Source organism: Strix uralensis, chromosome 33 (assembly GCF_047716275.1).
Source record: "Strix uralensis isolate ZFMK-TIS-50842 chromosome 33, bStrUra1, whole genome shotgun sequence".
NCBI classification, from domain to species: Eukaryota; Metazoa; Chordata; class Aves; order Strigiformes; family Strigidae; genus Strix; species Strix uralensis.
Window position 1 is genome coordinate 3,603,112 of NC_134004.1, and position 27,234 is coordinate 3,630,345.

General features: G+C 59.1%; 1 protein-coding gene across 2 annotated transcripts; it reads left to right on the plus strand.

Moving 5' to 3' along the window:
* The first annotated feature begins 1,000 nt into the window (after positions 1-1,000).
* On the plus strand, positions 1,001-21,536 carry GLI1 (GLI family zinc finger 1). 2 transcript variants are annotated; one of them, XM_074853630.1, is made up of 12 exons: positions 1,001-1,296; positions 13,037-13,203; positions 13,377-13,472; positions 14,814-15,009; positions 15,233-15,395; positions 15,481-15,582; positions 15,710-15,850; positions 16,472-16,621; positions 17,124-17,288; positions 17,754-18,002; positions 18,154-18,433; positions 18,804-21,536. In XM_074853630.1, exons 2-12 carry the CDS (start codon positions 13,107-13,109, stop codon positions 21,065-21,067), a joined length of 3,903 nt encoding a protein of 1,300 aa, XP_074709731.1. In that variant the 5' UTR covers positions 1,001-1,296; positions 13,037-13,106; the 3' UTR covers positions 21,068-21,536. The 2 variants fall into 2 exon arrangements, with proteins under 2 accessions (XP_074709731.1, XP_074709730.1); XM_074853629.1 differs by lacking the exon at positions 1,001-1,296 and adding an exon at positions 1,719-1,900.
* Positions 21,537-27,234: the final 5,698 nt, after the last annotated feature.

The following is a 27,234-nucleotide window of genomic DNA, read 5'->3' on the forward strand; positions in this document are numbered from 1 at the left end:
GGTCCCAGCGGCCGAGGCTGCTGCCGGTGCCGCCTCTCCTCTGCGCGGCCACGCGTGCCGCAGCAGCGCCCGCGGGGAGCCGGGGACCCACGCGGCACTTTCCGGTTCCGAATCCCGCCCCGCGGCGCCGCTGCCAGACCACGGCGGCCCGTCCAGAGCACGGGCGACGCGCGGGGCTTCCTGTCAATCGCAGTCGCCCCTCCCGGCAGGTCCCGCCGACCCCCAGCCCGCCCAGGGCTTGCGGGGCCCGCTGAGGCCGGCAGCTCCCTTCACCCCTGCCCCGGGGTCTCCTGAGGGCGACGGGCCCGCTCCGGCCGGGCGGTGGTCCCGGTGCCGGAGGGTGGTCCCTGCTCAGCTCCGCCCGGACGCCCGGCGGTGTCTGGGCTGCCGGAGGTGCTGAGCCCGCGCTGGGCGGTGTCGGCCCGCGACATCCCCGCTCCGCCCGCCCGCGCGGGGACCTGCGGCCTCTCCCGGCCGGGGCGGAGGGGGGCGCCGGGACCCTGGTTTCCGCGCTGCCCCGGCGGGGCCGGGCCGGGCGTTCGCCGCGTTGGCGTCCTGCGAGCGCCCGCGCCGCGCTTTGCCCTGCACACAGGTGTGCACGGGGCATGGGGGGGTGCACGCCTGTCCGCTGACACGTGCACAAACGCGTGTGTACGCAGTGTACGCAGACGCGTGTGCGCGGGGGGTTCCGTGCGCGCCCGCTGCCCGTGCCCGCCTCTGGGGATGGGCGACCTGAGCGAATGTTGCACGCGCGTAGACGAAGCCACGCGGGTCCCCGTGCCCGTGTGCGGGACCCGTGCGTGCGCAGCGCCCCGTGCACGGACACGGGTGCACGTGTGCGCAGCCGTGAGTGTGTAAGCCAAAACGTCTCGGAGGGCCGTGGCTGGCGCGCGTGCAGGATCCAGCCCGGGTTTTCGGAGTGGCCGGAGCCGGCGGCGCTCCCGGCCGGGGTCTCCGTCCCGAGCGCGCTCGGCGCCGCCGCCGCCCAAGTTGGCGGAGCGGGACCCGTCGCCCCGCGGCTCCGCCAGCGCCGGGACGCGCCGCCCCCGCGGGGCTTCGGCAACTTTATCGGAGCGCCCAGGGCTGGGCCGGGGAAGTGTGGGGGGCGCCGCGCCGTCCCGTCCCGTCCCGTCCCGTCCCGTCCCGTCCCGCCCCGCCGTCCCGTCCCGACCGCCGGGGTCCCCCTGAATGTGCCGCTTCTCGCCCGGACCGAGCCGCAGCTGCAGCCGGGAGAAGGGGGAGCGCGGAGCCGCGGGACCCAGCGCCCCGCTCGGGGCCGCGCGGAGCCGCTCGGAGGTAGGAGCCGTCGGGCGAGTCGGAGCCGTGGGCAGGGGCTCGGGGCTCCCGCGGGGCCCCCCGCTCCCCGGAGGAGCCGGGATGGCACCAGACCCTCCGCCGGGCCGTGCCGGGGCCGTCCTGCACCCGCGCCCCGTCGGCGCCGTGGGGACCGTCGACCGGGGCTCCCAGCGCGGGGCCCGGCGGGGCGCGGGGCGGGAGCGGAGCGTGCGGCGCGGCGGGGCCGTGCTGGGTTGGACGGGACGAGCACGCGCGGGGGCACCAGCAGCGCGAGGCGGGCAGAGCGGCGCGGCCCCGCCGCGCTCCGCGTCACGTACACTCGCGCTCACACCCACTCCCACGCCCTCACGCTCCCGTCGCGCTTCATGCGCCGGGTGGGTGGGCTGCTCCGGCCGCACCGCTGCTGTGCCCGCCCGGCAAAGCCCCGGGAAGGGGCGGGCTGGGCCGGAGCAGGGCTCTCCGGGCTCCCGGGCAGGCGGCCCCGGCTCCGGGCAGCTCCGCTGATGCCCAGCTGGGGGGTGTTGGACCGGGAGCAGCGACCGGGTGGAAGTTACTGCCCCGGCCTGAGTGAAGCGGCAGCTGCAGGACTGTCCTGGGGCTCAAGGTGAGCGGTGAGCTGCACTGCTGGTGCAAGCTCCTGGCCATCCCCGGCCCTCTTACCCTGTGCCAGTTGTGGTCTGTGCGGGGCTCTGCCAGCCGCCTCGCGGGCCTCTGCACCCAGTGGCTTTGGCAGGGCACAGAGCTGGCAGGCCCAGCCCACGCACCCCACAGCCGGAGCAGATGGCTGTATCCCCACCAACAAGCATCCGCTGATCCCGAGGCCCTGGGCAAGTCTCCAAGGGGAGGATGATGGGGCGCTGGGACAGCGGGTCTCCCTGCTCCCCTGCCAGCCTGCCGGGCCATGTGGGCAAGCGTCTGGCAGGAGTGAGGTGCAGGGAGATTCTGCGCACCCCAAGGAGCCTCCCAGAAACCGTGGCGAAGTGCCCAGGTCCCAGCGCACCTTGGCTTCCCAGCCTTCATCCCACGGGGCCCTGGGGCTGTGCTTCTTCCCTCACCACGTGGGCTGTAGCGGAGGCTGCCACAGAAGTGTCCTATGCCTGGGAAACTTAGAATCATAGAACAGCCCAGGTTGGAAGGGACCTTGAAAGGTCCTCTGGTCCAACCGTTTGTGGGAAAGGGAGCCTATCAAGGGAGTTTATCAAACCTCTCTGCTTTTGAGGCAAGGGCAGAGCTGCTTTTCCACATCAGTTGTGGAGCGCCTTGAGTCCTTGCCTGTGCCGGTTCCGAGTGTCCGTCAGTCCTCCTGCACTCTTGCACGAGGACTGCTGCTGGCTTTAGTACCCCAGAGAGCTGGGACTCGGGGGAGGCGGGTCAGGTGAGGGAGCTCAGCCTTGAGTCCCTCTACAACGGTGACCAGGCTTGACCTCTCTGGCAGATGGCTGGCTCCAAGTGCCTCCTGTGCCCCACTGGATGCCGACCCTTTGGCTGCCTTTCTAAACCCTTCAGGGCCATTGGGCTCCGGCGTTGGCTCTGTGTCACTCCCTGGCTGGCATGAGGAGTTTGTGGCTGGCAGAGCAGGCTGGCCAGGGTCAGGCATGGCACAGAGGAGCAGGAGGGAACCGGCATTGCCAGCGTGAGAAGCCCCTGAGCAGGGCGGTGTGAGACCTCGTCAGCCCAGCTTGCAGCTGAGCGTGAGCTAACTGAGCCAATGTGGGCACAGGCCACCCCTTTTGGGGTCTGACCCGAACTGCCTACAATGCACCCCCAAACTGCACCAAGCTCTCAGTGAGCCAGGAGTGCAGGAAAGCTAAAGGCAGACGAAGTGTCTCTCTGGAGAATTACCCTCTCTGTGTCATGGTGCCCTGGGCCAGGCCCTACGCACACATGTGAAGTCCAGATGGTCCCTAACCAGAATGGGGAGCACTCAGCACTGCAGTGAGAGCTTGAGGGCTGCACCTCTCCTGTGAGGATGGAGAGGCAGGCAGCTGGGTCTGAGTGGGGCTGGATAGTTGTGGCATTTGCAACACTGTGTTTGGGGTCTGGGAAACTAGTAGGTACTCCAACCACAGCAAGGGTCCTGTGCCCAGCCCTGGAAGGGATGTGGGGGCCCAGCAGATGCTGCTGGATACCCAGATGGCTGCGTTTTCCCCCACTCTGCTCTCTAGGCTACCTGTGGCAAACCTGAGCTGATGGATGTAGCATCCTGAGGGTGGGCATTGGGTTTTGGTGCAGAGGCGGGTTGAGGGGAAGGTAAGAGGAAGCAGCTGCATGAAGCTTCTTCAGAAATTCAGACCTAGGAAAACTTCCCAGTGTGTCTAGGTCTGCAGTGTGCAGCTGAGGCAGAAGCTGCCTCTCTGGGAGGCAGGGGATGGAAAAGGCACCTACTGTCCCCTCCATGCTGTGTGGGTGTTTGAAGCTGGTTTATTGATGCACGTGTTTCTGCATAGTGGGAGCTGGGTTGGTCCACGCCCTCCCTTGAGCCTTTCCCCAGCACAGTGAAGGTTACTGCTACTCAGGAAGGGTCTTTGAGGGCAAGGGGGTCAGCTGGAAATTGAGACCCTGGAGCAGATCCACACCAGTACTCCCTGTGCCCGATAGGACCCCCAAGTTCCCCGACTACCAAGGATCCCAGCACCTCTGAGGAGACAGACTGGCATGTACTGACCTGAGCCCACCAGTGCATACCCTCATGCAGTCTGCCAGCCCAGATGCCACTGTGTGCATGCATGAGCTCCCAGTAATGCTTGTGAGTGGACTTGTGAGGTCCTCCGGGCATCTGCTTGTAGCCAAGTCACTGGTTGCTTGTGTGGGGGTCCTCATGTCCCCCATGTTCCAGGGTCTTTTTTTATCACAAACACAAAAATCAGGAGCCAGTTGGGAGCTGAAGATCGCCAAGCCTCTGTGGCTGGTCTAGTGGGAGGTGGTGGAACAAACTCAGTACTGCATTCCCCTTGCAGTGCTGGAGCTGGCGGAACTTCGAGAATCTCCCTGGAGCAGGGAAGTTTCCGTCCAGAAGAGTGAGTCAGTGTGGACACCTTGTGACGCGTGCTGTCACGTCAGGGCAGCCTGAGGAGAGGCGGGTGTTGAGCTCGGGCGTGGAGGGGGATTTGACTGTGCAGAATGTGTGAAGGGTGGGTGGGTGGATGGGCTGGAGGACATGAAGGCCCTTCTTCCAGTGCAACTGGGGGATGCTGTTAGGGACGTACCGCAGCTCAGGACTCCAGCTGCAGTGCTGGAGAGGCTGGCCAGCCCATAGTCCTTTGGGAATACCACTGTCCCCACCACTCCAACACGCTGTATGAGTGTGCACACCCTTGCACATCCATGCACCTGCACGTGCATGCGCCCTCATGTACATGCACATACACATGTTCACATGTGCACAGACACTTGCACACCTATACGTGCACATACCCATGTGTGACATGGCTTTCACAAAAGGATGTGGTGCTGTCTTTCCTTCCTTCTACAGGCCACTGTAGAAGTGCATCAGTCCATCTGTACTGACATACTAAAAGAGGGAAACCTTGAGCGTCTGGTAGAAGAGAGGCCAATCCTCCTACAGCCAGAGCATCCCCCAGGAGCACGTATGTGCATGCGCACCCATGGACATGTATACAGAGGGGCGTGTTTGTGTGTGTATGTACTTATCTGTATGCACATCTGTACAACTGTCTGCCTGGTTGGTGTCTTGCGTCTGTGGTACTGGAGTCTCTCTGCCTGTGTGCCTTGGTTTCACTTGATCTCTTCTCCTGGTGTTTAGCAATCCCAGTGATGTGATAAATAAAGAAGGTCCATTGAATGGGTCCTTCGTGAGACTGAGGGGATTCTTCTACAGAAATCATCACAGGAACACAGCAACTGTACCCACCCCAATCCTTATGGCACATCAAAACCCTTCAGAAGCTGCAGAATAACAAGGTGAACAGCTGATAAAATAGCTGCCTCAGAGTGGGAACAAGCAGCAAAAACAGAGTCGGATTTCAGCTCTGCTGTATCTGGGTCTGAGGCTGGGGCAGGGTGGGGGGGATGTTTCCAGATGTGGTGCAACCCCCCTGTCAAACTCCCACCCCGATCTAGGGGAAGCAAAGCCCTGGCTGGTGCCCCCCACGGTGGCAGAGAACATGGCTGTAAGTGATGGGATTGCTGTGTATGGACAGAGCAGGTTTCCAGTCAAGGAACAGGAAAGCAGGCATCCGTGCTACCCACCTCCACCAGTGGCAGACACTTCAGGAGAGACAAATGTGTCCCAGCAGGCAAGAGATCACTGGGGACTTTTGGGAGCAGCCCAAGGGCACTCCCGTCACCACCTCTTAGCAGACAGAAGGGGTCTCCTGCTGCAAAGGAGGAGCAGTTTAGGCTTCCTAAATCCCCAAGTGGTGTGCTTACCTTGCTCCATGCTCAGTATGTCAAGAGACAGGCAGTTCCACAGCTTAAAAGGGATTGCTGTTGTATATCTAATCCTTTAATGACTGCTGAAGTCCGTGCCAGGTCCTGCACATCCTCCTGTTCTCATCTTCTGGGGAATCCTGGAGGATGGAGCTGTTGGGGTGGGAACAGGCTCAGTGTGAACTTGACTGCAGTGGGAGGACCGTTGACCCTGCAGCCCTCTGCCTGCCATGTCCTAACCTTCTCTCCCTCAGGACAGCAGAATTTCCTGCACCGCACTGCAGCCCCTGTTCTGGGGGTGTCCCTCCATGTAGCACATCAGCATGCTGGGTTGGAGGTGATGCCTTGATGCCATGGGAAGGAGCAGTGCCTGGCAGGGGCTCCCACGGCCATGACTCAGAGCTGGGCTTTTATGGGTCCCACATGTTCAATTTTGCTGTTTCCCTCCAGCACTGGGGAGGAAGGTGGAAGCATAAAAATTCCTTATAGCAGCTGCTGCCATGCGTGCACCCCCCTTACCCTCACCCCAAAACCTTGCCCCCACCCAGACTCCGGTCCAATGAAGGTAGGGGCCAGGGAAGTGGCTTTATGTAAGCAATTTGCAGGGGTAGGGTGTACTCGGGGCCAAAGCAAACAACATGCAAGCCTGTGACAATTGCCTGCCTGCCCTGGGACCACCTATCAAGCACCACCACTCCTGCCTGGCTTGCCACGGCTTCCTGAGCAGCTCAGCGTGCGGTTGAGGGCCAGCGGACCCTGCATTACAGGGGAACAGGGGCAGGGAGCGTGGAGCTGCGAGCTCCCACCCTGCAGCCCTCCTCCATGGGCTGTCTCTGCCCTGAGTTACTCTGGAGACCGGGCAGCCAGGGCTACGCCCCAGGCTGGCCTGCCTTCCCCTCTTCTCAAAGCACACATGTGTTAGCGTGTGTTAACATGTCTAGAGGCATGTCAGTGCATGGTCATGAGTAGGTGTGGATGCATGTGGGAGAGAGGGGCTGGATTGTTTTGCCCCCTGCTGAGATGCGGTGTATGGGTGGGGGTGTACAGTGGCTTGCATAAGGCTGTGCTGCTGGAGGGATGGGTGGGCTGGGGAGGGACCTCTGGTCCTTGCTGGAAGTGGTGCAAAGGGCAGAGAAGAATTTTGGCATGGGGTGCAGAATGAGGATGTGTTATGTTTTCTGAAGGTGGCAGCCAGGGCTGAAGAAGGGAGGGAGAACTGACTGCACGATGTCCTGAATCTCTCTTGGCCTGGATGCTTCTGCCCCTTTCCTTACACATGTGTAAACTTCTCCCAGAGCTGGTTCTTCTCTGCCTCATCTTTTCCAGACCAGGGACCACCTTGGAACGAGCTTGGCAGCCCACACCAGCATGGGATCATGACCCTGAATCGTCCCCTTTCAGACCCCCTGAACCTGAAGCAATGTGCTTTGTGGCAGCTGCAGTCCTGGGCAGATTAGCTGCCCCATGCAGAGGAGCTTGGGCTCGCCCTAAAGGCCTGGCCTAACAGTGGGGTCAGATGCGTAGCAAGGCAGCTGGGCGGGAGGTCTGCCCATGAGTTCTGCTGGAGGCAGAGATGAGAAGGCGTGTGGGGTCAGGGGAAGCAGGTCCCCAGTACAGACTGGCCTGGTACCAACTTGGTCCCAGGGCAGGGAAAAGGGGCTTCTTCTAGGGGGGAATTTCACTGTCTTTGCACCACCATCAGTGGCCTTTCCCCACCCTCAGTGCATGCCAGCTGTGGGGCCTGGACAGGCTGCAGAGCATGCAGGAGACATCGTAGCTTGGGGAGGAGTGTGTTGATACTGCCAGACCCCACCTGGGAGGCAGCTAGGATGTGTCCCCTTGATCCTGGACTGTCACTGGCATGAGGGAGCGTTGGCTCCCTGGCAGCTCTCTTCCAGGCTTGCTACTTGCACCTACATGCTGCAGCTCAGCCTGGCCCTCTGTCCTGTTCCTGTTCTGTGTCTGCAGAAGTGCCCTCGCCGCAGCTCTGTCTGAACTGCTGCACCGGTGCGGGAAGGCAGATCTTAAGCCAGATCGATGTTTTTCCTCAGGCCCTGTAGGGTTAAACCAATCGGGCATGTGGCTGACCGGGAGTTGCAGGACGGCTGAGGTGAGGGCTGCAGTGGTGTCAGCAGGGCTCTGTGTCTGTGGTGGGCTCAGGAGAGGTTTGCCCTAGGGCTAGAGCCCACCTCTCCTGAGGATCGATAAGGATATGCAGTGGTGGCCTTCTGGGGCATCTCCCCACCGTACTGGACCCTGTGCCGTACCACTGGACCCTGCTCTCTCTCTGGCTTGTCCCTCTGCTCTGGCCCTCCCTTGCTCCCTCAGTGAGTAAGGGTTTGGGGTGATGGGGCCTGCAAACATATAGCAGCTCCACCGTAGCTGCTGTTGTAGCTCCCCACATGCACATGCAGACATGCACATATGCACATTCCACACGTGTAGACATGTGCAAGTGCAAGCATGCATGCAAGCACATACATCTGTGAGTACATACACACGAGCACCCCCCCAAAACATACTCACACATAAACACAAACCCCTCTCCACACATGCAGACACATATGGCCAAACTTGCGCATTCACACACATGCTCATGGAAACACGGATGCCCCCCACGCATGCACACACAGAGCCCTCCCCCAGGCCCCCCACGCTGGGGGCTGTGCTGGGCGGGTTGATGGATTGTGCCACACACAGCTCAGTGCTGCGGGTGTATGGGCTGGGATCTCGGCCACACTGGCTAATCCAGCCCTGACATCACATTCCTCCGCAGTGGGACTCCGGGGCGGTTAACCCTGCCGGGGCTGGGCCTGGGGCAGGAGATGATGGGGACAATGCGGAGGCACAGACAGGGACCCCCACAACCTCTGTGTGCTGGACTGGATGGCAGCCACCCTGCCGCAGCACGCTGCACCCGCTGCTGCCGGCTGGCCGGCCCCAGGGCTGTCAGAGCTGGTCGGGAGCAGGGAGCGTTCCTGGTGCGAGGTGGGAGCTGGGGTGGGGGTCTGCCCTGTCACAGGCTGCAGTGGGGTGCAGCCCGCTGCCTCTTCCTCCTCTTGCAGCCAAGTCTCCTAAGGGTGTGCAGTTCCCCTCTCAGTGCCTGCGTCTGTGTTTCTCCTTCCTGCCGTCTCTGTTCCACCACCCATCAGTGTTGGCATCCTGTCTGTCGTCCCGCGGTACAAGCTCACTACATCTTTCCCTCTCTGCCTTTTGCGCCTTCTCCTCTGTCTCCTTCCCTTTCCCCCACCCCATTCCCCAGTGTCCTCAGGAAACTGGAGCCAGATGACAGATTTTAGATGTGTTTGCAGGAAATAAAAGGCAAGGAGCTGGGGGGGAGGGGGATGGCCAGTCTTGACCCCCTCCTGTGCGGCGTTTCGGTGTCTGGAGCCAGCCCTGCTTCAACTACTGCTGCCGCTGGCTTAGCTCCTTGTTTTCTTGGCAGAGAGGAGGAGGAATGTGTTTCAGTTTGAGTTTCTTGGCAGGAGGAGACCGAGGGAAGATTCCCCTCAATCCCGGCTGCGCCTGGCTCTCAAATTTATGCCCATAGGCTGCGACTTGGGTGGGCCGCGGCAGTGTGCGGCAGGCGGGGGAGGCGAGCGCGGCGGTGGGGGAGCCGTGGGCCAGTTCCCATTGGCTCCCTGCATCCCCGGCCCCCTCTGGCTTCCCCTGCTCAGGGGGCCACCAGGGTCTGGGGAGCCCCTGCAGACCCCATGGGCTGGGGGGGAGCATCCTGCAGCTGGTACCCTTGGGCCCTGGGCACTTTCTGCCTTGCATAGCCACCTCTCCATGCTGGTGCTCAGCAGGGGGAATGTGTGGGATGAGAGAGAGCCGTCCCACTGCTGTCATGCCCGCCTGGCACCCGCCTACCTTCAGGCTGTCCCAGCAGGGACACCCGGGCCTTGCCAGGCTTGGTCTGCTCGCCAAACTCCTGCCCTCTGCCTGGACCCAGGAAGGAGAGGCTGTCTTGGCACAGCGGGACCCTGACCCTCCTGCTGTACCTGGGTGGCCAGGGACTGGGGATGGTGGGGACCAGGGCCCCACTGAGGTGCCCCCAGTCCTGCATGGTGGGTGCTGGAGGGGGCATAGAAGGGATACCCCTCCAGGCAGGGAGGTGGTGTGCAAGGCTGGGGAGTCGTGAGGGGGGGGTAGCGTGCCTCGTGCTACATGCCTGTGTGTTCCCCACGTGTGGTGGTATGCTGTGCATGCATGTGTGCTCTCTGTGCCCACTTGTGCTTCATGCATGTTTTCGTAAACCTGTGCACATGCATGTGTTGTGTGCATGTGTGCTGTACGCATGCACATGCAGCTTTGTTTTCCACTGGACATACATGTTCTCTGGTGTGCATAAGTGTGTGTGTGCACTGCATGTTACACAGGTGCTGTGTGTGTGCACATGGAGTTTGTGTGGTCTGCAGGTGTGTGCACATGTGCTCTGTGAATGTGTGCATGCGTGTATGTGTGTGCAGGGATATAGCAGGTGGCAAGTATGGCAGGGGCTGGCACAGCTGTGCATAGGGAGGTGAACAGGGCTAACAGCAAGGTAGAGAGGACATCACAAAGGCTATGGGTGAATTAACCCTTTTCGTGAAAGCGGTAGATGCCCCACAGATAGTGCCTCATCTGCTTGGAACGCAGGGCAGCAAGTCCCCAGTGCAGTTTGGGGCCGGGATCTGTAGGCTGGTGGGAGCCATCTGGACCCAGGGCAGCGCCCATCATCGCGTTGCTGCTGCGGCAGGTGGGTGTGCCTGTCTGGACAGGCACAGCCCCACTCACCTGTGGGCTGACTGGGGTGGCCACATACGGTTACTGCACTGCATGGTAGCGACCTGCCTGCTTTTGTATAGAGTAAGGGGCTGGTGGGCTAAGACTGTGGGGCTGGGGCAGCCTGGGGGAGCTCAGGTGACGGTTCTTGGGAGGGGGAGACAGGAGACTTTGTCTTTGCTGAACTCCAACACACCCCATTATCTCCCAGCGGCACGTGTGCCTCTCCAGACATGTGCAAATGTATGTTCATGCATCCGTGTGTATGTGTGTCTGTGCACGTGTGAATAGCTGTGTGCACAAAGGGCTGGGGGGTGTTGCTGTGGTTGACTCCACAACTGGAGAAACTTTGTGAGGGTCTTGCAAACTCCCTCTTCGTTAGGTGTTGTGGCTGGGGTAGGGGGCAGATGGGAGGCTTCCCCTGGAGCGAATCCCCAATCTTTGCTGCAAGGCCCAGGTCCAGCAGGCAGGTAAGAGGCCTCTCCTCTGCCCGCCCCCACCCCCCCCCCCCAGCCTTGTTTCCTCCTCATCTCTGTTTCCCTTGCCTGCCCTCAGCGCCACCACCTTCCTGGGTACCTCCCTCCCCCTTTGCCTGCCCTGCTGCCCCCCCCTGCTCCATTCTTCCTGGCTGACACTCTCACAAAGCCCCGAGACAAGCTTTCAAAGGGGCAACTCATGCGGAAGAATTGATGCCCCCCTCACCCCCCCGTGCTCCAAACGCAACCCAGCACTTTCCCAGCGGGGTGAGGGGCTCCCACTCCCCCAGACCCCTTGTTTGGGGCGATTCCCTTGGTCCCTCAAAGGGGGAGGCTGAGGGGGCAGGAGGCCTTGTTTCCAGAGCCACCCACATGTGCCTCTCCCTCACCCTGTGGTTGTTTCTCCTTCCAGAGCCTCTGTCCTTCATGTAAGCCATCAAGGGTCTTGGGGCAGGACAGTGACCATGGGTGGATATGGAATTGTGGGCCAGGACCTGGGTGCAGAGGTCAAAGGCACAGCCACGGTTGAAGATCTGACCATGGGCAGGGCCAGGCAGAGCGGCAGGTGGAAATGAGATCCAGACAGAGGGCAGGAACCTGCAGGCAGGGATGTGGTAGTGGGCTGGGCTGAGCCCTGTGGGCAGGGGTGCGATGTGTGGGTGGGACAGGGCAGGGTTTTGACCTGCAGGCAGGGTGGGTACCCATGGGCAAGGCAGGGCTGGGTGGGACCTGCAGGTGCTGCAAGGACCCATGAGGAGGGCGAAGCAGGGTGCCAGCTCAGGTCCTTTGACCAAGTATGTTTCTAACCATCTGTGCCTTAGTTTCCCTTTTTGGCAGTTAGGGCTCGCAGTTTTTACCTCTGTGTTTGTGTACTTGAGTGTGGATGTTTATGTGGGTGTCTGGGTGCACACGTGTGTATTTCATTATCCCTGCAACAGACACTGCAGTGGGCTTGGGACTCTTGGGACTAAGAGGGACAGGACCCTCTTAGTACAGCGCCAAGCACGAGGGCACCTTGCTAAGTCAGTATCCAGGGATGCTTGCGATGGGTGACCACAGGGTGCCCTGTAGCAGTGTCACTGCTTGTGCCAAGCAATCAGAGGTGGTCTTGAACTGAGCAGTGGTCTGATCTGTACTGCGGTTCTTGTGCTTAGGGTATGTTAACTCCCCTGTGCTGGTGCCACAAGGGGCCTGGGGGCCTGCCAGGCACTGGGGACATGGAGACAGACATACTTGCTTTGGAGGAGGTGGCTCTGGTGACACAGAGCTGCCATGGCTTGTACCTCCTGCGCCCACCCAGCCTGCCGGAGGTATGCAGTTTTCCGCATGGTTTATGTCTCTGCAGTGTCAGCGAGTGAGGAGAGGGATGTGGGGGGCTGCACCCTGGCCCCGCAGACATCTCCTCTTGCACCAGCCCCTTCTCCCTTCCAGGTAGATACAGGCTTGTGCCCCAGGCGGGAAATGGCCCCCAGCTCCAGGGAGAAAGTGGAAGCCCTTAGGGAAGGGGGGGGGCACCCTGGTGGGAAGGGAGTGCCAGGATGTGTACGTGTGGAGGGGGCAGGGGAGAATGCCAGGGGCCTCCATGGCACGGCGGGGGCCTGCAGAGTTCTTGGGTATGCGGAGATGTTCAGCGGTGGTTGCTGCTGAGTCAGGTGTCCTCGAGCCCAGTTCCTCTGCCTAGGACCCTCGTTGTTCGTGTCAGTGCCCCAAAATGGAGGGGAAAGGGTTTCCCCCCACTGTCACTTGCCCTTCCCGCCTAGGCCGTGCCCCTGGGGCTTCCCTCTGCCGTGGGGTCGGGGCAGAGGCCAGTGCCGGGGGCTGCGGTGAAGCAGCAGCACAGAGGTGGCCACACGGAGGGTGGTGCGCCCTGGGCAGGCGGGCGCGGGGCCGCGGCGGGAGGTGCCAGGCCGTGGGCAGGGCGGGGTGGGCGCGGGGCGGGGGCGTGAGCTTAAAAAAGTTTTAAAAAGGGGGGATGACCCCCCCCCCCCCCCGGGCCGTGCCTCCGGCCGCGGGAGGGGCGGGGGTGACCCCGCGGTCCCGCTGCCCGCGGCCGCGCTGTGCCGCGGCGCCCCCTGGCGGGCGCGGGGCCAGCCCACCCTTGTCCTCCGCAGGTCCCGGCCGGCTCCCGCGCACCGGCGAGGACCAGATGCGCTCCTGAGCCCGGGCACGCCCTGCCGCGACATGTTCAACCCCGTCAGTCCCCCGGCCACCGCCTGTGCCGAGCATTGCTGCCTGCGCCCACCCCACGGACCAGCCTCAGGCGCCCCAGGGCCAGAAGGTCGGTCGTGGCCCCCTCATCCTGGGCAGTGCCTGGGCCCGAGCAGCGCCGGGCGAGAGGGGCGCCGGACTTCAGGTTCAGTCCCTGGGTTCTGGGATGCTCTGGGGATTTCCTCTCCCCCTTGTGCCACCCACCTTGATACATCTTGCTGTCTTTCTCCTCCCCTCTGCCAGGACTTGATTTCCCCTTATGCCATCAGTCAAACCTCATGAGCAGTCACCGTGGTTATGGGTTGGTGCCAGGAACCGAGCACCCAGGTGGTGGTGATGGTAAGTCTCCAGTCTTGGGAGGGCATGGGGCAGGTAAGGGTTCTACAGGGGGTTTAGGCACCCTCTGGGGATTGTGTTGATTGTGCCAGGAGTGGGGGTGTGTGGGGTCTGGCAGTGCTGGGGACAGTGACACCTGTGATGAGGGAGGAGGCTGCCGGGGCCTCGGGTATCTTTCCTGGAACAGTGATGTCTATGTGAACAGGAGGATTTGTGTTGTCTGTGCCCAAGGGGATCAGGCACTTTTCTTGGGATGATACCAGCTGTGGCAGGGAGTACGTCTGTGTCAAGGGATTCAGGTACCCCCTATGGACATTGATGGCTGTGGTAGGGAGAGCGGTACACTTCTGAGCCATGCCACAGCCCAAAGCCACCAACATACATAAATTGGAGCCTGAGTGCATGGAGAGCAGCCCTGCAGAAAGGGATCTGGGGGTGCTGGTTAGCAGCAGGCTCAACATGAGTCACCAGCAGCCAAAAAGGCAAACCGCATCCTGGGGCGCATCAAACACAGCATAACCGGCTGGTCAAAAGAGGCGATTATCCTGCTGTATTTGGCCTTGGTTCAGCCTCACCTTGAGTACTGTGTGCAGTGCTGGGCCCACCATTTAAGAAGGATGTGAAGGTACTTGAATGTGTCCAGAGAAGGGTGACAGAGCTGGAAGGCACAGCCCGTGAGGAGTGGCTGAGGACTTTGGGTCTGTCTAGTTTGGAGAAAAGGAGGCTGAGGGGTGACCTTATTGCTCTCTACAGCTTCCTGAGGAGGGGAAGTAGAGAGGGAGATGCTGATCTCTTTTCCCTGGTATCCAGTGACAGGACATGTGGGAATGGTTCAGAGATGTGGCTGGGGAGGTTTAGACTGGACATTAGGAAGTATTTCTTTACCGAGGGTGGTCAAACAGTGGAATAGGCTTCCTAGAGAGGTGGCTGATGGCCCAAGCCTGTTGGTGTTTAAGAGGTATTTGGACAACTGCCCTCAATAACATGCTTTAACTTTTAGTCAGCCCTGAATTGGTCGGGCAGTTGGACTAGATGATCATTGTAACTGAAAGATTTCTATTCTATTCTATTCTATTCTATTCTATTCTATTCTATTCTATTCTATTCTATTCTATTCTAGTCTATTCTATTCTATTCTATTCTATTCTATTCTATTCTATTCTATTCTATTCTATTCTATTCTATTCTATTTCCTATTTCTACTCTATTCATCAGAAGCTAACTGGCACACTCAGGGTACTCCTCCAGGCTCTAAAGCCTGGTGGCTTGTGTCCTTGGGGGGTTCTTCAGCCTCCTAGGACCCATGCTGACAGGAGTGCCCCCCACTCTCTGCTGCCATCCCAGGCTCACGGTTCTCAACACCCCGGGGTGCGGGCAAACTGGGCAAGAAGCGCGCACTGTCCATCTCACCCCTGTCAGACTCTAGCATTGACCTGCAGACGGTAATCCGCACCTCACCCAACTCCCTCGTTGCGTTCATCAACTCCCGCTGCGCCTCTGCCAGTGGCTCCTATGGCCACCTCTCCATCAGCACCATCAGGTGGGCACCAGACTTCAGCTCCTCTGGCATGCATGCAGCCTGTCAGTCTTGGAGCCTGAATGGCAATTTCCAACTTGGGGAGTGCCTGGGGTGAGGGCTAGGGAAGGTGGGAGCAGAGTGGGATCGTGGGTTAGGGAAGGAGTGGCCTGGGATCCCTGGCTCAGAAGACCTAAATATCTGTCCTTTGATGGTGTCATCTGCTCATCCTTCTTGCTCTTTGCAGTCCATCGCTGGGGTACCAGAGTCCACCGGGTCAGCAGAAGGGCCAAGGCCACCCGTACAGCCGCACCCCACACCCCCCACCTTGTAGCTCCCACGAACACATGTCCACTCGCCCAGGGCTCCTGCACCATGCCCCAGCTCGTGGGACCCTCAAACACTGCCAGGTAAGGGGGCCTTGCACTCATATAAGCGGTGGACCAATGGACATCTCGGTGCTGACTGCTTTCCGCTTTCCCCCTGCCCTGGTAGCAGCTAAAGTTGGAGTGGAGCCTGAGCAGCCCTCTGGCTGTCAAATACGCGGAGGAGAGATCCGAGGGTGACATCTCCAGTCCAGTTTCCACAGGCACCCAGGTACTCCCCAGGCCTTGAGACACCCCTCACTTCCCCACGGCTCTACGCTTCTCCCTGGCACCACTCCCAGTAATAGGGAGCACGAAGGGTCGTCCCTGGGTGTGCTCATCTGGCTGTGCTCCCCCAGGACCCCTTGCTGGGGATGCTCGATGTTCGGGAAGATCTGGAGAAGGAAGATGGGAAACCTGAGTCTGAAACTGTGTATGAAACCAATTGCTACTGGGACAGCTGTGCCAAGGAGTTTGATACGCAGGAGCAGCTGGTGCATGTGAGTTAGGTCCTGCCCGGGTACACCCAGTCCCAGAACCTGTCCTCAGGCTGATGGCTGATGTCCCCCTGTGTCAACCCACGACTCTGACTCTAAGGGTTGTCCTATACTGGGCCACTCCCCTCCCGCCCCAGCCCTGGGAGCTCACCACACAGGTGCACAATGTTGGAAGTTACCCCTAGGGAGGGACATGCATTCTCCACTTCTTGCGGGGAAGTTCTTCATGACCCTCCCATACCATGTCCCTAGGGGGAACACCCAGTCTGGCCTTCCTCACCCCCAGGGCAGCTCTCTTGAATCACTGGTGCATCCAGACTTCCTCCTTAGCTCTTTGTCTCCCTCCAGACACTCCAACTCTCCTATATCCCCTTGACCAGCCCTCAGACCACCTTGACCCCTATGTCTTCTCTTGGTCATCCCAAAATAGCCCCCAGCCATGTCCTGTATCCCCTGCCTCCTCTAGACACCATCTGTCCACTCTGCTTCTCCCTTACCTCTGGTGTTTCCACCTGCCATCCCAGTTCCTCTGTGTCCATTTGTCCCATGATATTCTCAACACCTGCATCTCCCTGACCCTTGGTACCCTCCCCAATGCCAGCAGTGATGCCCCTCTCTCCTCAGCACATCAACAATGAGCATATCCATGGGGAGAAGAAGGAGTTTGTGTGCCACTGGGCAGCATGTTCCCGGGAGCAGAGGCCCTTCAAGGCTCAGTACATGTTGGTGGTGCACATGCGACGTCACACAGGCGAGAAACCTCACAAATGCACGGTGAGCTGGCACGAGCCTTTGCAAAGACTTGGCTAAGCTGTGGTGCCTTGAGCCAGCCAGAGCTCAGGGCAGAGTGCGAGCTGGCCCGTCTGGTATATGGCATTGAAGGGGGACATGTGGTGGGGAAAATGAGGTGGGACAGACAGGGTGGTCAGGAACATGGTAGTGCATGATAGAGTGGGGTTCACATGTGGCAGGCCAGAGCCTGTGTGATCACTGGCATGGCAGAGATGCACATGAGGTAAAGAGGTACGTAGCGGGCTGGGTACAGCACGGCCACGTAGCCAGTGCATGGTGAGGTGGCATGACATAGGCTAGAAGAGTAAAGGGCTGTGCAGTGGTGTGAGGACGTACACCTGAAAGAGGGCAGGTGTGTTGTGTGTTGATTGGGAGGAATGATGCATGTCCGTGGCAGATGTTCCCTGGGTATGTAGTGTGGGGGTGATGTGGTACAGGGTCTGTTGAAGGTGTGTGGCATGTTTCACCCTGCTTGCCTGCACAGTTCGAGGGCTGTAACAAAGCCTACTCACGCCTGGAGAACCTCAAGACGCATCTGCGCTCACACACGGGTGAAAAACCGTATGTGTGTGAACACGAGGGTTGCAACAAGGCCTTCTCCAATGCTTCTGACCGGGCCAAGCATCAAAACCGCACTCACTCCAATGAGGTACAGACCCATCTGGGGCTCTTTGCACCCCTTTGGGCTCCCCGTATGCCTCCTGATCAGTCCCATACTCTGAAAACTCCTTGCATCCTTTTTTTTGGTCTGTGTGCCCCAACTCCCTCCTTGCCTGCTCTAATACAAGTATGGCCCCCTGCTCCCTTCCTCGGCCACCTGCATTCCCACCAGGGTCCCTTTACCCTTGCCCTACTCCTGTGGAGCACTGTCCTTATGTTCTTCCTCCAGCTCCCTGTGATGTCCTCCAGGGCCTTGCTGTAGCACCTAAGATGTCCCCTCCAAGGAGACTCAGCCTCTTTGATCCCTTCCCACCCTCAGTTCCCTCAGTTCTTGGGCCTACTCAAGAGGGAGGAGAGGGGATTTATTTCATGCCAAGCTGGTACTTTGTTGGGAGGGGTCTCTGGTCGGAGCTAATGCCCTCCCTCCACCGTGCCTACCTTTTTTCCCTGACAGAAGCCCTATGTGTGCAAGATTCCAGGCTGCACCAAGCGCTACACAGACCCCAGTTCCCTGCGCAAACACGTGAAGACGGTGCATGGCCCTGACGCCCACGTCACCAAGAAGCACCGAGGGGATGTGGTGCCAGGCAGGGCACTGCCCACCCCCAGTGGTCCCCCAGACATGAAGCAGGAGAAAGACACAAATGGCCCCACTGAGGCCCGGAAGGATGACAGCAAGCTCTTGGTGCCTGACTTGGCCTTGGTAAGGAGCTGGGGGTGTGATGACGGAGGGAGGCCTGTCCGGGCCTGTCAGAGGCGTCGGTCTGCGCGGTAGGGGAGTCATCTCCACATCTGTTGGGGTGTGGGCTTGCAGGTGTACTGGATGACCCCTTTTTCCTCGGTTAATGTTTTAGAAGCCACAGCCCAGCCCAGGTGGGCAGTCGTCGTGCAGCAGTGACCACTCCCCACTCGGCAGCACCACCAACAATGACAGTGGGGTGGAGATGGCGGGCAACGCGGGTGGGAGCTACGAGGATCTGTCCACACTGGAGGATGTGATGCCTGGTGAGCCTATGGGCACCTCAGGACTCATGGCCCTCCACAAGCTAGAAAATCTTCGCATTGACAAACTGAAGCAGATGAGGAAGCCATCAGCTACCAAGGGCCTGAATTTGCCAGCCATCCCTGGAGCCGGTGAGACTGTGGTTCCCTCCCACCCGGATGTGGTGCCAGTCCCATGAGCACTGTGTCGAGTGAGGTCTGGTTTGCAGCCAGAGAGGATTCCACACCTTCCTTTCACTAGTGGTGGACCCCCACATCTGGGCTGTGCCCCATCTTTGGAGTCGATTATCTTAAAGGTTTTTTTCCAATCTAAATTATTCTAAATGACCTTCTGCCCTCTCTTTGTTGCCACCACTTGAATCTGTTTCATCTCCTGGCAGGCACTGACCATGGGAGAGGCCACATCCTGGTACTGGAGGGTGGCTGCCTGTTCCTCCTCTGACCGCTGGTTCCCTGCTGTGTTCTGAGTGCCCTGGTGTAACTCCTCCTTTTCTTTCCTCAGGCCTGCCTGGGGAGGTGCCTGGGATCTCCGTGCTGCCGCCAGCTGCCTCGCACCGGCGCATTGCAGAGCTGTCGGCCGCAGAGATGGGCATGCCACTGAATGAGCGCCGGAGCAGCACCACCAGTACCGTAAGCTCAGCCTACACAGTGAGCCGGCGCTCATCCCTGGTGTCCCCGTACCTGGCTGGGCCATGTCTGGGTGGCGAGGCAGGGATGATGCCTGGCGGGGCAGGCCTGGCAGATGGCTATGACCCCATCTCTCCAGATGAGTCGCGACGCTCCAGTGATGCCAGCCACTGTGGAGGGCTGCCAGGTGTGGGCAGCCTTACCCCAGCCCAGCGTTACCGTCTCAAGGCTAAATATGCTGCAGCCACAGGTGGCCCACCCCCAACCCCACTGCCCAGTGTGGAGCAGGTGGGCACGGGTGGCCACAGCAGCTTATCTGGGGACTACCTTGGGCCATCTGAACCCCGCTTCCTTGCGAATGGTTTGTTGCGAAGGCACAGTTCCAATGACTACGCTGGTTATGCAGGCAGTGTTCTCCCTCACCTGGTGCCTCGGAATGGTGTGCGGCGGGCTAGCGACCCTGCCCGGACCGTGGCCAACCCTCATGCTGTGCCCAAGGTGCATCGTTTTAAGAGCATGGGTAACGTAAATGTGCCAGGAGCGGGCAGAACTGTTCTGCAGCCCTTAGGTGGTTCTGATGCCAACCTTCAGCGCCATGTCTTCTCTCCACGCCCACCCAGCATCAGTGAAAATGTCTTCCTGGAGAGTGTGAGCATAGAGGGCCCTGACCCAGGCACGGAGCCTGGCTTGCTAGAGATGGAACAGTACTTGAACTACCCTGAGGAAAGCTTCCCGTGCCAGGGGACAGGTGTGGAGCTCCAGTGTGAAGGCCTCTACAGCAACTCTCACCGGACCATGGTGGGTATGCAACTGAATCTGGGAGGGCACGGGGACATGGAGGAGGGGTTGCTTCAGTCTGAGTTCTCCCTGCCTCAGTGCCAGATGAACCAGCACTTCACGACTACACATGCTGGCAGTGGGACCATGCCAGCTCCTTGGGATGAACCTCCCCAAGGCAATATGGAGATGAGTTCCAGGCAGTCAAGTGTCAGTGTTTCTGCTGCTGCCATGTCTGGGCCACACTGTCACCATCAAAGTACTGAGTACCCACTAGCCAGTTCTTGTGGGCAACAACCCAAACTTGTGAGCTCATGCCAGGACAGTGTATTTTCTGGGGCACACCGGCTTAATCGACTACAGATCAAATCTGAGCAGCGTTACCCAGCACCTGCCCCAGCACTTGCTCCCTGCCAGAACCCCAAGCTTGCTGGGCCCATGCAGCTTCCTGCATCATTTGGCCAAGCCATGAATGTAGGGCCTGGTGGTTACCAGTCCGAGGAACAGGCACCTGTCAGTTACATGGGCACATTGAGCCCGGGCGCTAGAAGAGCCCAGACCCCCACCATGCAGACCAAAGAAGTGATGGTCCGTAGCTATGTGCAGGCCCAGCAGGCTCTGATGTGGGGAGAGCAACTAGCCTCCAAGGGAGGGGAGCCTGGCATGGGCCTGGGCAGTGAACCTGGGCAGTGCCAAGCCATGCAAGCACCACTGTACCTCAGCCCAAAGTACTCTGGTTACCAAGCCAAACCAGATCACCTGCAGAGTCTGGCAGACACCCAACACCTCCTAAATGGCCTATGCTTCAACCCAGAGATGGTGCCGCACCCACCTGGTGGCCCTAAACCACCTGGTCACCAAAACAGTCTGAACTATGCTGGCAACCTGGCTCAGCCTAGTCATTCCTATGAGGGAGTGGAAGCCAGCTCCCGGCGTGTACTTCGCTTGCCCCCTGCCCATCCCACACCTGAGGGGCCCAGTAATGCCCTGCTGTATTACCCAGGCCAGGGCACACATGTGGGAAAAGGGCATAAACTGTTGAGCCAAACGGCATCAAGCTGTGGGGGTCCTGGGCATTATGATGGGAGCTTGGAAGGACTCAAAGGCAGCTCATATTACTACCTGGATTCGGGGGAGCAGGTGGCCAACAGCCTGGATTCCCTGGACCTGGAGAATACGCACCTTGACTTTGATGCCATTGTGGAAGATCAAGAGACACCTGCACTGCTGCCTGGGTCCCCAAGCCCTGCTGGTGGCCTCTTGCTTCCTGCATCTGGTGGTCCTAACATGGCTGTGGGTGACATGAGCTCCATGTTGAGCACTCTGGCAGGAGAGAGCCATTTCCTCAACACCCTGTCCTAACTAGTAGGTACCAGCCATCAGGTGGGCATGTCTGCAACCAAGGGGGGCCTAAACCACATTTGGGCAGAGGCGTGAAAGCCCTCCTCACATGCAGATTTGTGCCTGGTGTGACGAGGAAGAGGGGAGAAACACCACTGGTGTCTCCCCTTCTCCAGTCTGTGAGTGTCAGGCTCTTTCAGGGGAGGGATGTTGCTGGGTCCCAGACATAGCTGCAACCCTGACCAGGTGCTTCAGGTCACCTCTTGTGGGGGGAACTGGTTTTACTGAGCCCTTCCATTTCAGTGCCTGGAACCTTTCTCTGCTTCCCTCAGCCCTCTGGAGGTGGCCCTGCACGGTCTTAATGTTGAAACCAAAGAGTTCCACCCTCCCCAACCCTGTGGGCAGGCCCCATTCCTATGTTCCCACTGCACCCTGCCCGCCCCCCCCCCCCCCCCCTTATATCCCAGTCTTTGTCAGGACTGCAATCACTCCTTGCTTGGCAAGCCCTCTGCCCCCTCCCTTCCATCTTGCTCAAGGAGGGAGAAGGGGGAGGGAATTCACCACCACAAGGATGGTGGTAGGGGGCTTGGAGTTCCTGGCACTGCCTGTGTCGCTCTGTACATAGTGTGCCTATGTATCTGTCTCTTCTCTGGGTGTTACCCCAGCCTTTCTTCTGTTTGAAAGAAACAGCAGTGCCTCCCCTCCCCATTAAACCCTTTCTCAGGGGAGTGTGAGCTGTGTGCTTTTTTTTTTTAATCCCTGCAGATGGGCTCCAAGCTGGATCCCTATGCTAGGTGCTGTAGAGCCTGCCCCCTCCCTCTTTCCCTCATTTGGGACCAAGACCCACCTGTGCCCAGCCCTGCAGAATCATCCCCTTCCTTTGGATTGGGGATCAAGCCATAGCATGTGCTGCACAGGCCAACCACACACTGATTCCCACTGCCGGGGGCGGGGTGGGGGTGGGGTGGTGGTGGCGGGGGAAGGGCAGTGCTGCCCCCGTGTCGTAGACCTGGCAGCATTGAACAAAAGCACCAGCAATGGCACAGTGAGACCCGCGCACACTTGGGGGCACAGTCTCAAGATATGGCTCGGTGCCTCTGCGGCTATGCCTAGATCAGAAGCTTTTTCTTCAGACCATCTTGGCATCTCTGGGGGCTACTCTGGGCTCTGCCTTAGGCATTGAGGTGCCACCTTGGCATCTCCAGGGCTGCTCTGAGTGCTGGGGACTCTTGTAGCGTCTCCGGGACTTTCTAGGTGTGTTTGGGGCTGCTCTGAGGCTTTTCTGGGGTCTTGAGTGGCCTTTTGATGGCTCTGAGCTGCTATGTGTTCTCCAGTGTTCTTTCCAAGGGCTGCCTTGCTGCTTCTGCAAGACAGCTAGGCTTCCCAAGGCGCCTAAGGGCACACTCAGTGCTTTCAGGGCAGCACTGGGTATTTAAAACCTATAAATTGGGTGTTTCAGGCCATCCTGGTGTCTCTGGGGATGTTTTAGGGTTGTTATCAGGCTGTTAGTACATTGGTGGGGCTGTTCTCCAGGTCTCTGAGTGGATGTCTTCGTGCTGCTTGAGTTGCTCTAGGTGTGCTGGGGCATTCCCAGATATTCCAAGGCTCCTGCATATTCTCTGAGCTTTTCCAGAACCTCCAAGTCATGCTCAAGAGCATCTTTCCTAGTCCCTGGGCCTGTTCTCAGGCCGACTGGGCTTCTTTCAGGGTCTGCCAGAGCCATGGGGGCTTTCCGGGACTTTCCAGGTGCTGCGGGGTCTCTATGGCTGGAGTGGATCCCCAGGGGCTGCAGGCTCCGGGTCTTTCCCGACCACGGGGGCTTCCTCAGGGCCCCGAGGGCCGTCCCTCCCGGCAGGCCTGCACCTCAGACCCGCGAGGACTTTTCAGGGTCTCCAGAGCTTGCTCCCGCTCCTCCTCCGTGCCCTGTGGGTCTGTTTTCCGGGCGGTTACCAGGCTCCCTACGCTCCTTCCCGAGCCTGCCGCGGGAACCGCTGTTTTCGTGGTGACGGCTCGGCGTCAGCCCGTAGCGCGCGACCGGCGCTACGGGCGCCGCGTCACCGCGTGCGCCGCCGCGTCACCGCGTGCGCCGCCGCGTCACCGCGTGCGCCGCCGCGTCACCGCGTGCGCCGCCGCGTCACCGCGTGCGCCGCCGCGTCACCGCGTGCGCCGCCGCGTCACCGCGTGCGCCGCCGCGTCACCGCGTGCGCCGCCGCGTCACCGCGTGCGCCGCCGCGTCACCGCGTGCGCCGCCGCGTCACCGCGTGCGCCGCCGCGTCACCGCGTGCGCCGCCGCGTCACCGCGTGCGCCGCCGCGTCACCGCGTGCGCCGCCGCGTCACCGCGTGCGCCGCCGCGTCACCGCGTGCGCCGCCGCGTCACCGCGTGCGCCGCCGCGTCACCGCGTGCGCCGCCGCTGGGGCTGGGCTCTGCGCTGGGGGCGGGGGGGTGAAGCACGGAACGGAGCCGAGAAGGGCCGCCCTGCCGCGCCCGGGGCAGAGCTGGTCCCGGCGGGTGGGGCGGTTCGGGGTGTGCCGTACCGCGCCTCACCTTACCGCGCCGTACCGTAGCGGTGCCGGGTTTCCATAGTGGCAGAAGCGATGTGGCTTAGCTGTGCCGGGGACGGGGTCGTTGCACCTGGATGTGGGGCTCTGCTGGGGGCAAGCAGAGGTCCGTAAGCCTGAAATGGGAGGTGGGAGGCAGGTCTCGTTTATTAGCTGCCGCTAATAAATAAAAGCGACCCTTTTCCTTTCCTTCTTGGGAAAGGGATAAGAGAATTTTCACGGGTTGCTCTAGGCTTACTGTTCTTGAGAAGGGACAAAATACTGGATTCTCTGAGCTGGAACTGTAATAAAAAGAAAACACAAGAGAAGCAACATTTGCAAGAAGAGCAGAGTTTGTGATCATGGCCTGACATGCATCAATGAAGGAAAAGGCATAGGGGATAGAGGGAGCAGGGGGAGCGTGTTGTGTTCCCGGCCAGATCTCTTCGTAGTGGTGCCCTGGTTTTTCCTTCCTGCTATTACAATGCTTACAGTAGAGCTGATGTAACCTTGTCACCAGGTCTCTCCTCAGTAATGAAGCACATGTGATGAGGATTGTGAGGCTCAGCAGCAGAGCGAGTGCTGTCAGCAGGCTCAGTGGGGCTGAACAGGTCTAACGCTTGGTGACATGGGCAGTGGGGTTGTGGATGTGCAGTGGGGGAACACTGGTGGGTTGCAGACAGGAAGGCTGCGGTCAATGGGGAGGCTCTGGAGACGCTGTCATGGAGGCAGAGCCAAGGGTGGGTGGGTGAAAGAAGACAGCTGTTGGGAGCACCTTCTGGGGACAGAGTTCACATAAAACTATACTGAACATAAGCGAGGTGGGAGCCTTACAAGAGAGAGGGGTGTAGAGGTAGGTGGGGAGGGTAGGCCTGACAGGAAGGCTCTGGCCTTCCTTTGTTCCTCTTTGCCATCTGTGGCACCCATCAGGCATCATCTGTCTTGCCTGTGGGGTTTCTGACTTCCAAGCTCTTATTTGCATTATTCCTGCTGCTTGAAATGCACGGTAAGTGCGTCATTGTGTCACCACAACAGTTATCGCGTGAGCGCTAGCTGAAATCGCCAGTCCCTTCTGAGTGGATCAGATGTCTTGCTCTCCATGCTGAACCAGTGAGTGTTCTGTTGTGGTGTTTCTGTGTCATAGGTTTTTCTTGCCAGCTGTCTCGGCTCTGGTTGTGTCAGGTTTGCTAGCTCTTCTTTGCATGGGGGCAGGGGCGTGCTTTCTGTGGCCTTCAGTGTGCCTTTTAATGTGCCCCAGAGCCCTCAGCGTGCCTTTCAGAGCAACCCAGAGCTTGCATACATCAGGTGTGTCTTCTGTTTGTCTGGTCATCTTGACGGCTGCCCTCTCAGCTCTGCTGGCCTTTCTCCAGTGGGAAGTACTTGCTGATCCATCTTGCCTAGTTGTGCTCATGTTGTGCCATCTGCATCGTGATCTTCATGGCCTAGGTGTTATGGGTTATCCATCTTGCTGTGTCAGTACTGCTGACAATTTTCTAATGCTCAGCATTCTCTGGCCCTTCTTTTCCAGCAGGGTACCTGTGCTACACTGTGGTGTGTTGTATGGGTTTTCTGGCTGGTGTTCTCTTCTGTGCTTATTGCGTGCTTCTGATGGCCTATTCCTGAATCTAGCACAGACAGTGTTTTTTTCAGGGATGTTCCTACACTGCTTTGTGATTTTTGTTGTTTTTCCTTCCTGGTCTGGGGTTGTCTTGCCTGTAGGGTTCCAGCTGTGGAAGCAAATAATGCTCATGAATAGTGTATGAAGGAAAGAGGAAATAATGGAGGAGGGCACAGAGTGGAGGCAAGGAGCAGAGGTAGAGGTAGAGGAAGTTGCAGGATAGGGTGGCTGTCAGGGAAGTCATCAACATGTCGATTTGGGTTCAGAGAGTGTGTTCTGTGGTGCTGGTGGGCTATTTGGTTAATGGACTGCAAGGAGGTAAATACCAGGCCCTTTCCTCACAGGTGCTGCAACTGACCGATGGTGGCACATCCAGTCAGCTGTATCTTGTATCCTCTGTCCTGCTCCTCAGACCTTTTTCTCTTCCTCCGTCTCAGTCCCACAGCCTGTCACTTTTTTCTTCTCCATCGCTATCCTGATCTGCATCCCTTTTTCTCAGTCTCTCTGGCTTGTTCCCTCTACTTTTTCTCTGTTTTTTCTTCTGCTCCCTCTCCCAGTCTTTCTCCTTCCTTCTTCCTGTTGTCCTTTTCTCTCTCCCTCTGTCCTGCTTCCCATTCACCTCTTCCTCTTTCCATCCCTCTATCCCTAAACTGTATCCTTAAGTTACTGACCTAGATTCTAGTCCCGTAGTTTTCCTTTATCTAGGGAATTTATGGTCAGTCTGAATGTATAAAAGTGTGTAAACCTAAAGATAAGTTGGGATTTATCCTCAGTGCTTCTTCATGATTTTATGTTCTCAATAAACAGCAAAAGCTCAAAGTAAACTTATGTTTTGGTCTGCTTTGACAGGTGGTAGCAGGAGGGGACAGTGCAGAACTGCTCTGTCAGTGAAGCGCAGGGGAATGTTCTCAGGGAAACGTGGACAGCACTGCAACTGCTGAAGGACCCCAAAAATCACCTAAAAGACTCTGGGCCTTCTATTCCATCTTGGACCACCCCTCTTTTGGTTTTTGAGCTCCTCTAGGACACCTGTGCTGTACACAGAAGCTGTCCTGAGGTCCCGTTGTTCCTTGTGAGCCTTTTCCTGCCTGTATGGTCCTTTTTTGACTGCTCTAATGTAATCCCAACCCCTCCTGCACCCCTCATTGTGTCCCAGAGATTTCTTTTGCCTCTCTCACTCCCTTTGGACCCCGTCAGTCTCCTTGGGACCCCTCCCAAGGCTGCCTTTGTGCCGCAGAGCATGAAGTGCCACTGAGGTTGCCTCTGTTCTGTCTCTGGCCCACTGAGGACATGGGTACTCTGCTTGAATCCCCTCCCAAGTTCATCACGGAGTCCCCAAGCCTTCTTTGGTCTCTCTGGTTCCTTCTTGTCCCTGTAGTGCACTTTGAGCCTTTGTTTCCTCAGATCCCCTCCCGAGGCCTTCCTCGTGTCCTAAAGCACTCCTTTTGCCCTCTCTCTCTATGGGCTCTCCTGTCAGCCCTTGAGCCCCTCCTTCACCTCTGTCCTTTGCTGCAGAAGCCATCTGAAGGTCCCATCGTGCTCCAGAGCCTTCTGCTGCCCCTGTCACGTGGTTTTTGGGATGCCTCATTGGTGCCACTGCGTTGCACTGTGCCCAGGCATGCGGTGCAGAGGGACGCCGTTCTCCCCGCCCTCTGCTCTGCCCAGGCTGGTGGCCGGGTCCTCCCAGGTAAGCAGTAGGCCAGGGTCCCTGGGCTGCTGGGTGTGGGGCAGAGAGAAGGGGCTGGGGGCAGGACATGAAGGACCATGCGGCTGAGAACCAGCTGCCCTGGATGCTTGAGGTGGGCAGTGACTGGAGAGGAGTGACAGAAGCAGGGCAAGATGGTGAGGATGGAGGTGCATTATCAGAGGCAGTACTATGGGGAGGAGCAATTTCTCCGTGACCTCTGGAGGGAAAAAAAACCACCTATGTCAAAGTTGTCCTGGAGAAATACTTGCCATTTGTCATTCAGGTTATGAAACGGCACAACCTCCTGAGAATGGCTGTGTGCACGTGGTGTTGCGGGTCAGGAC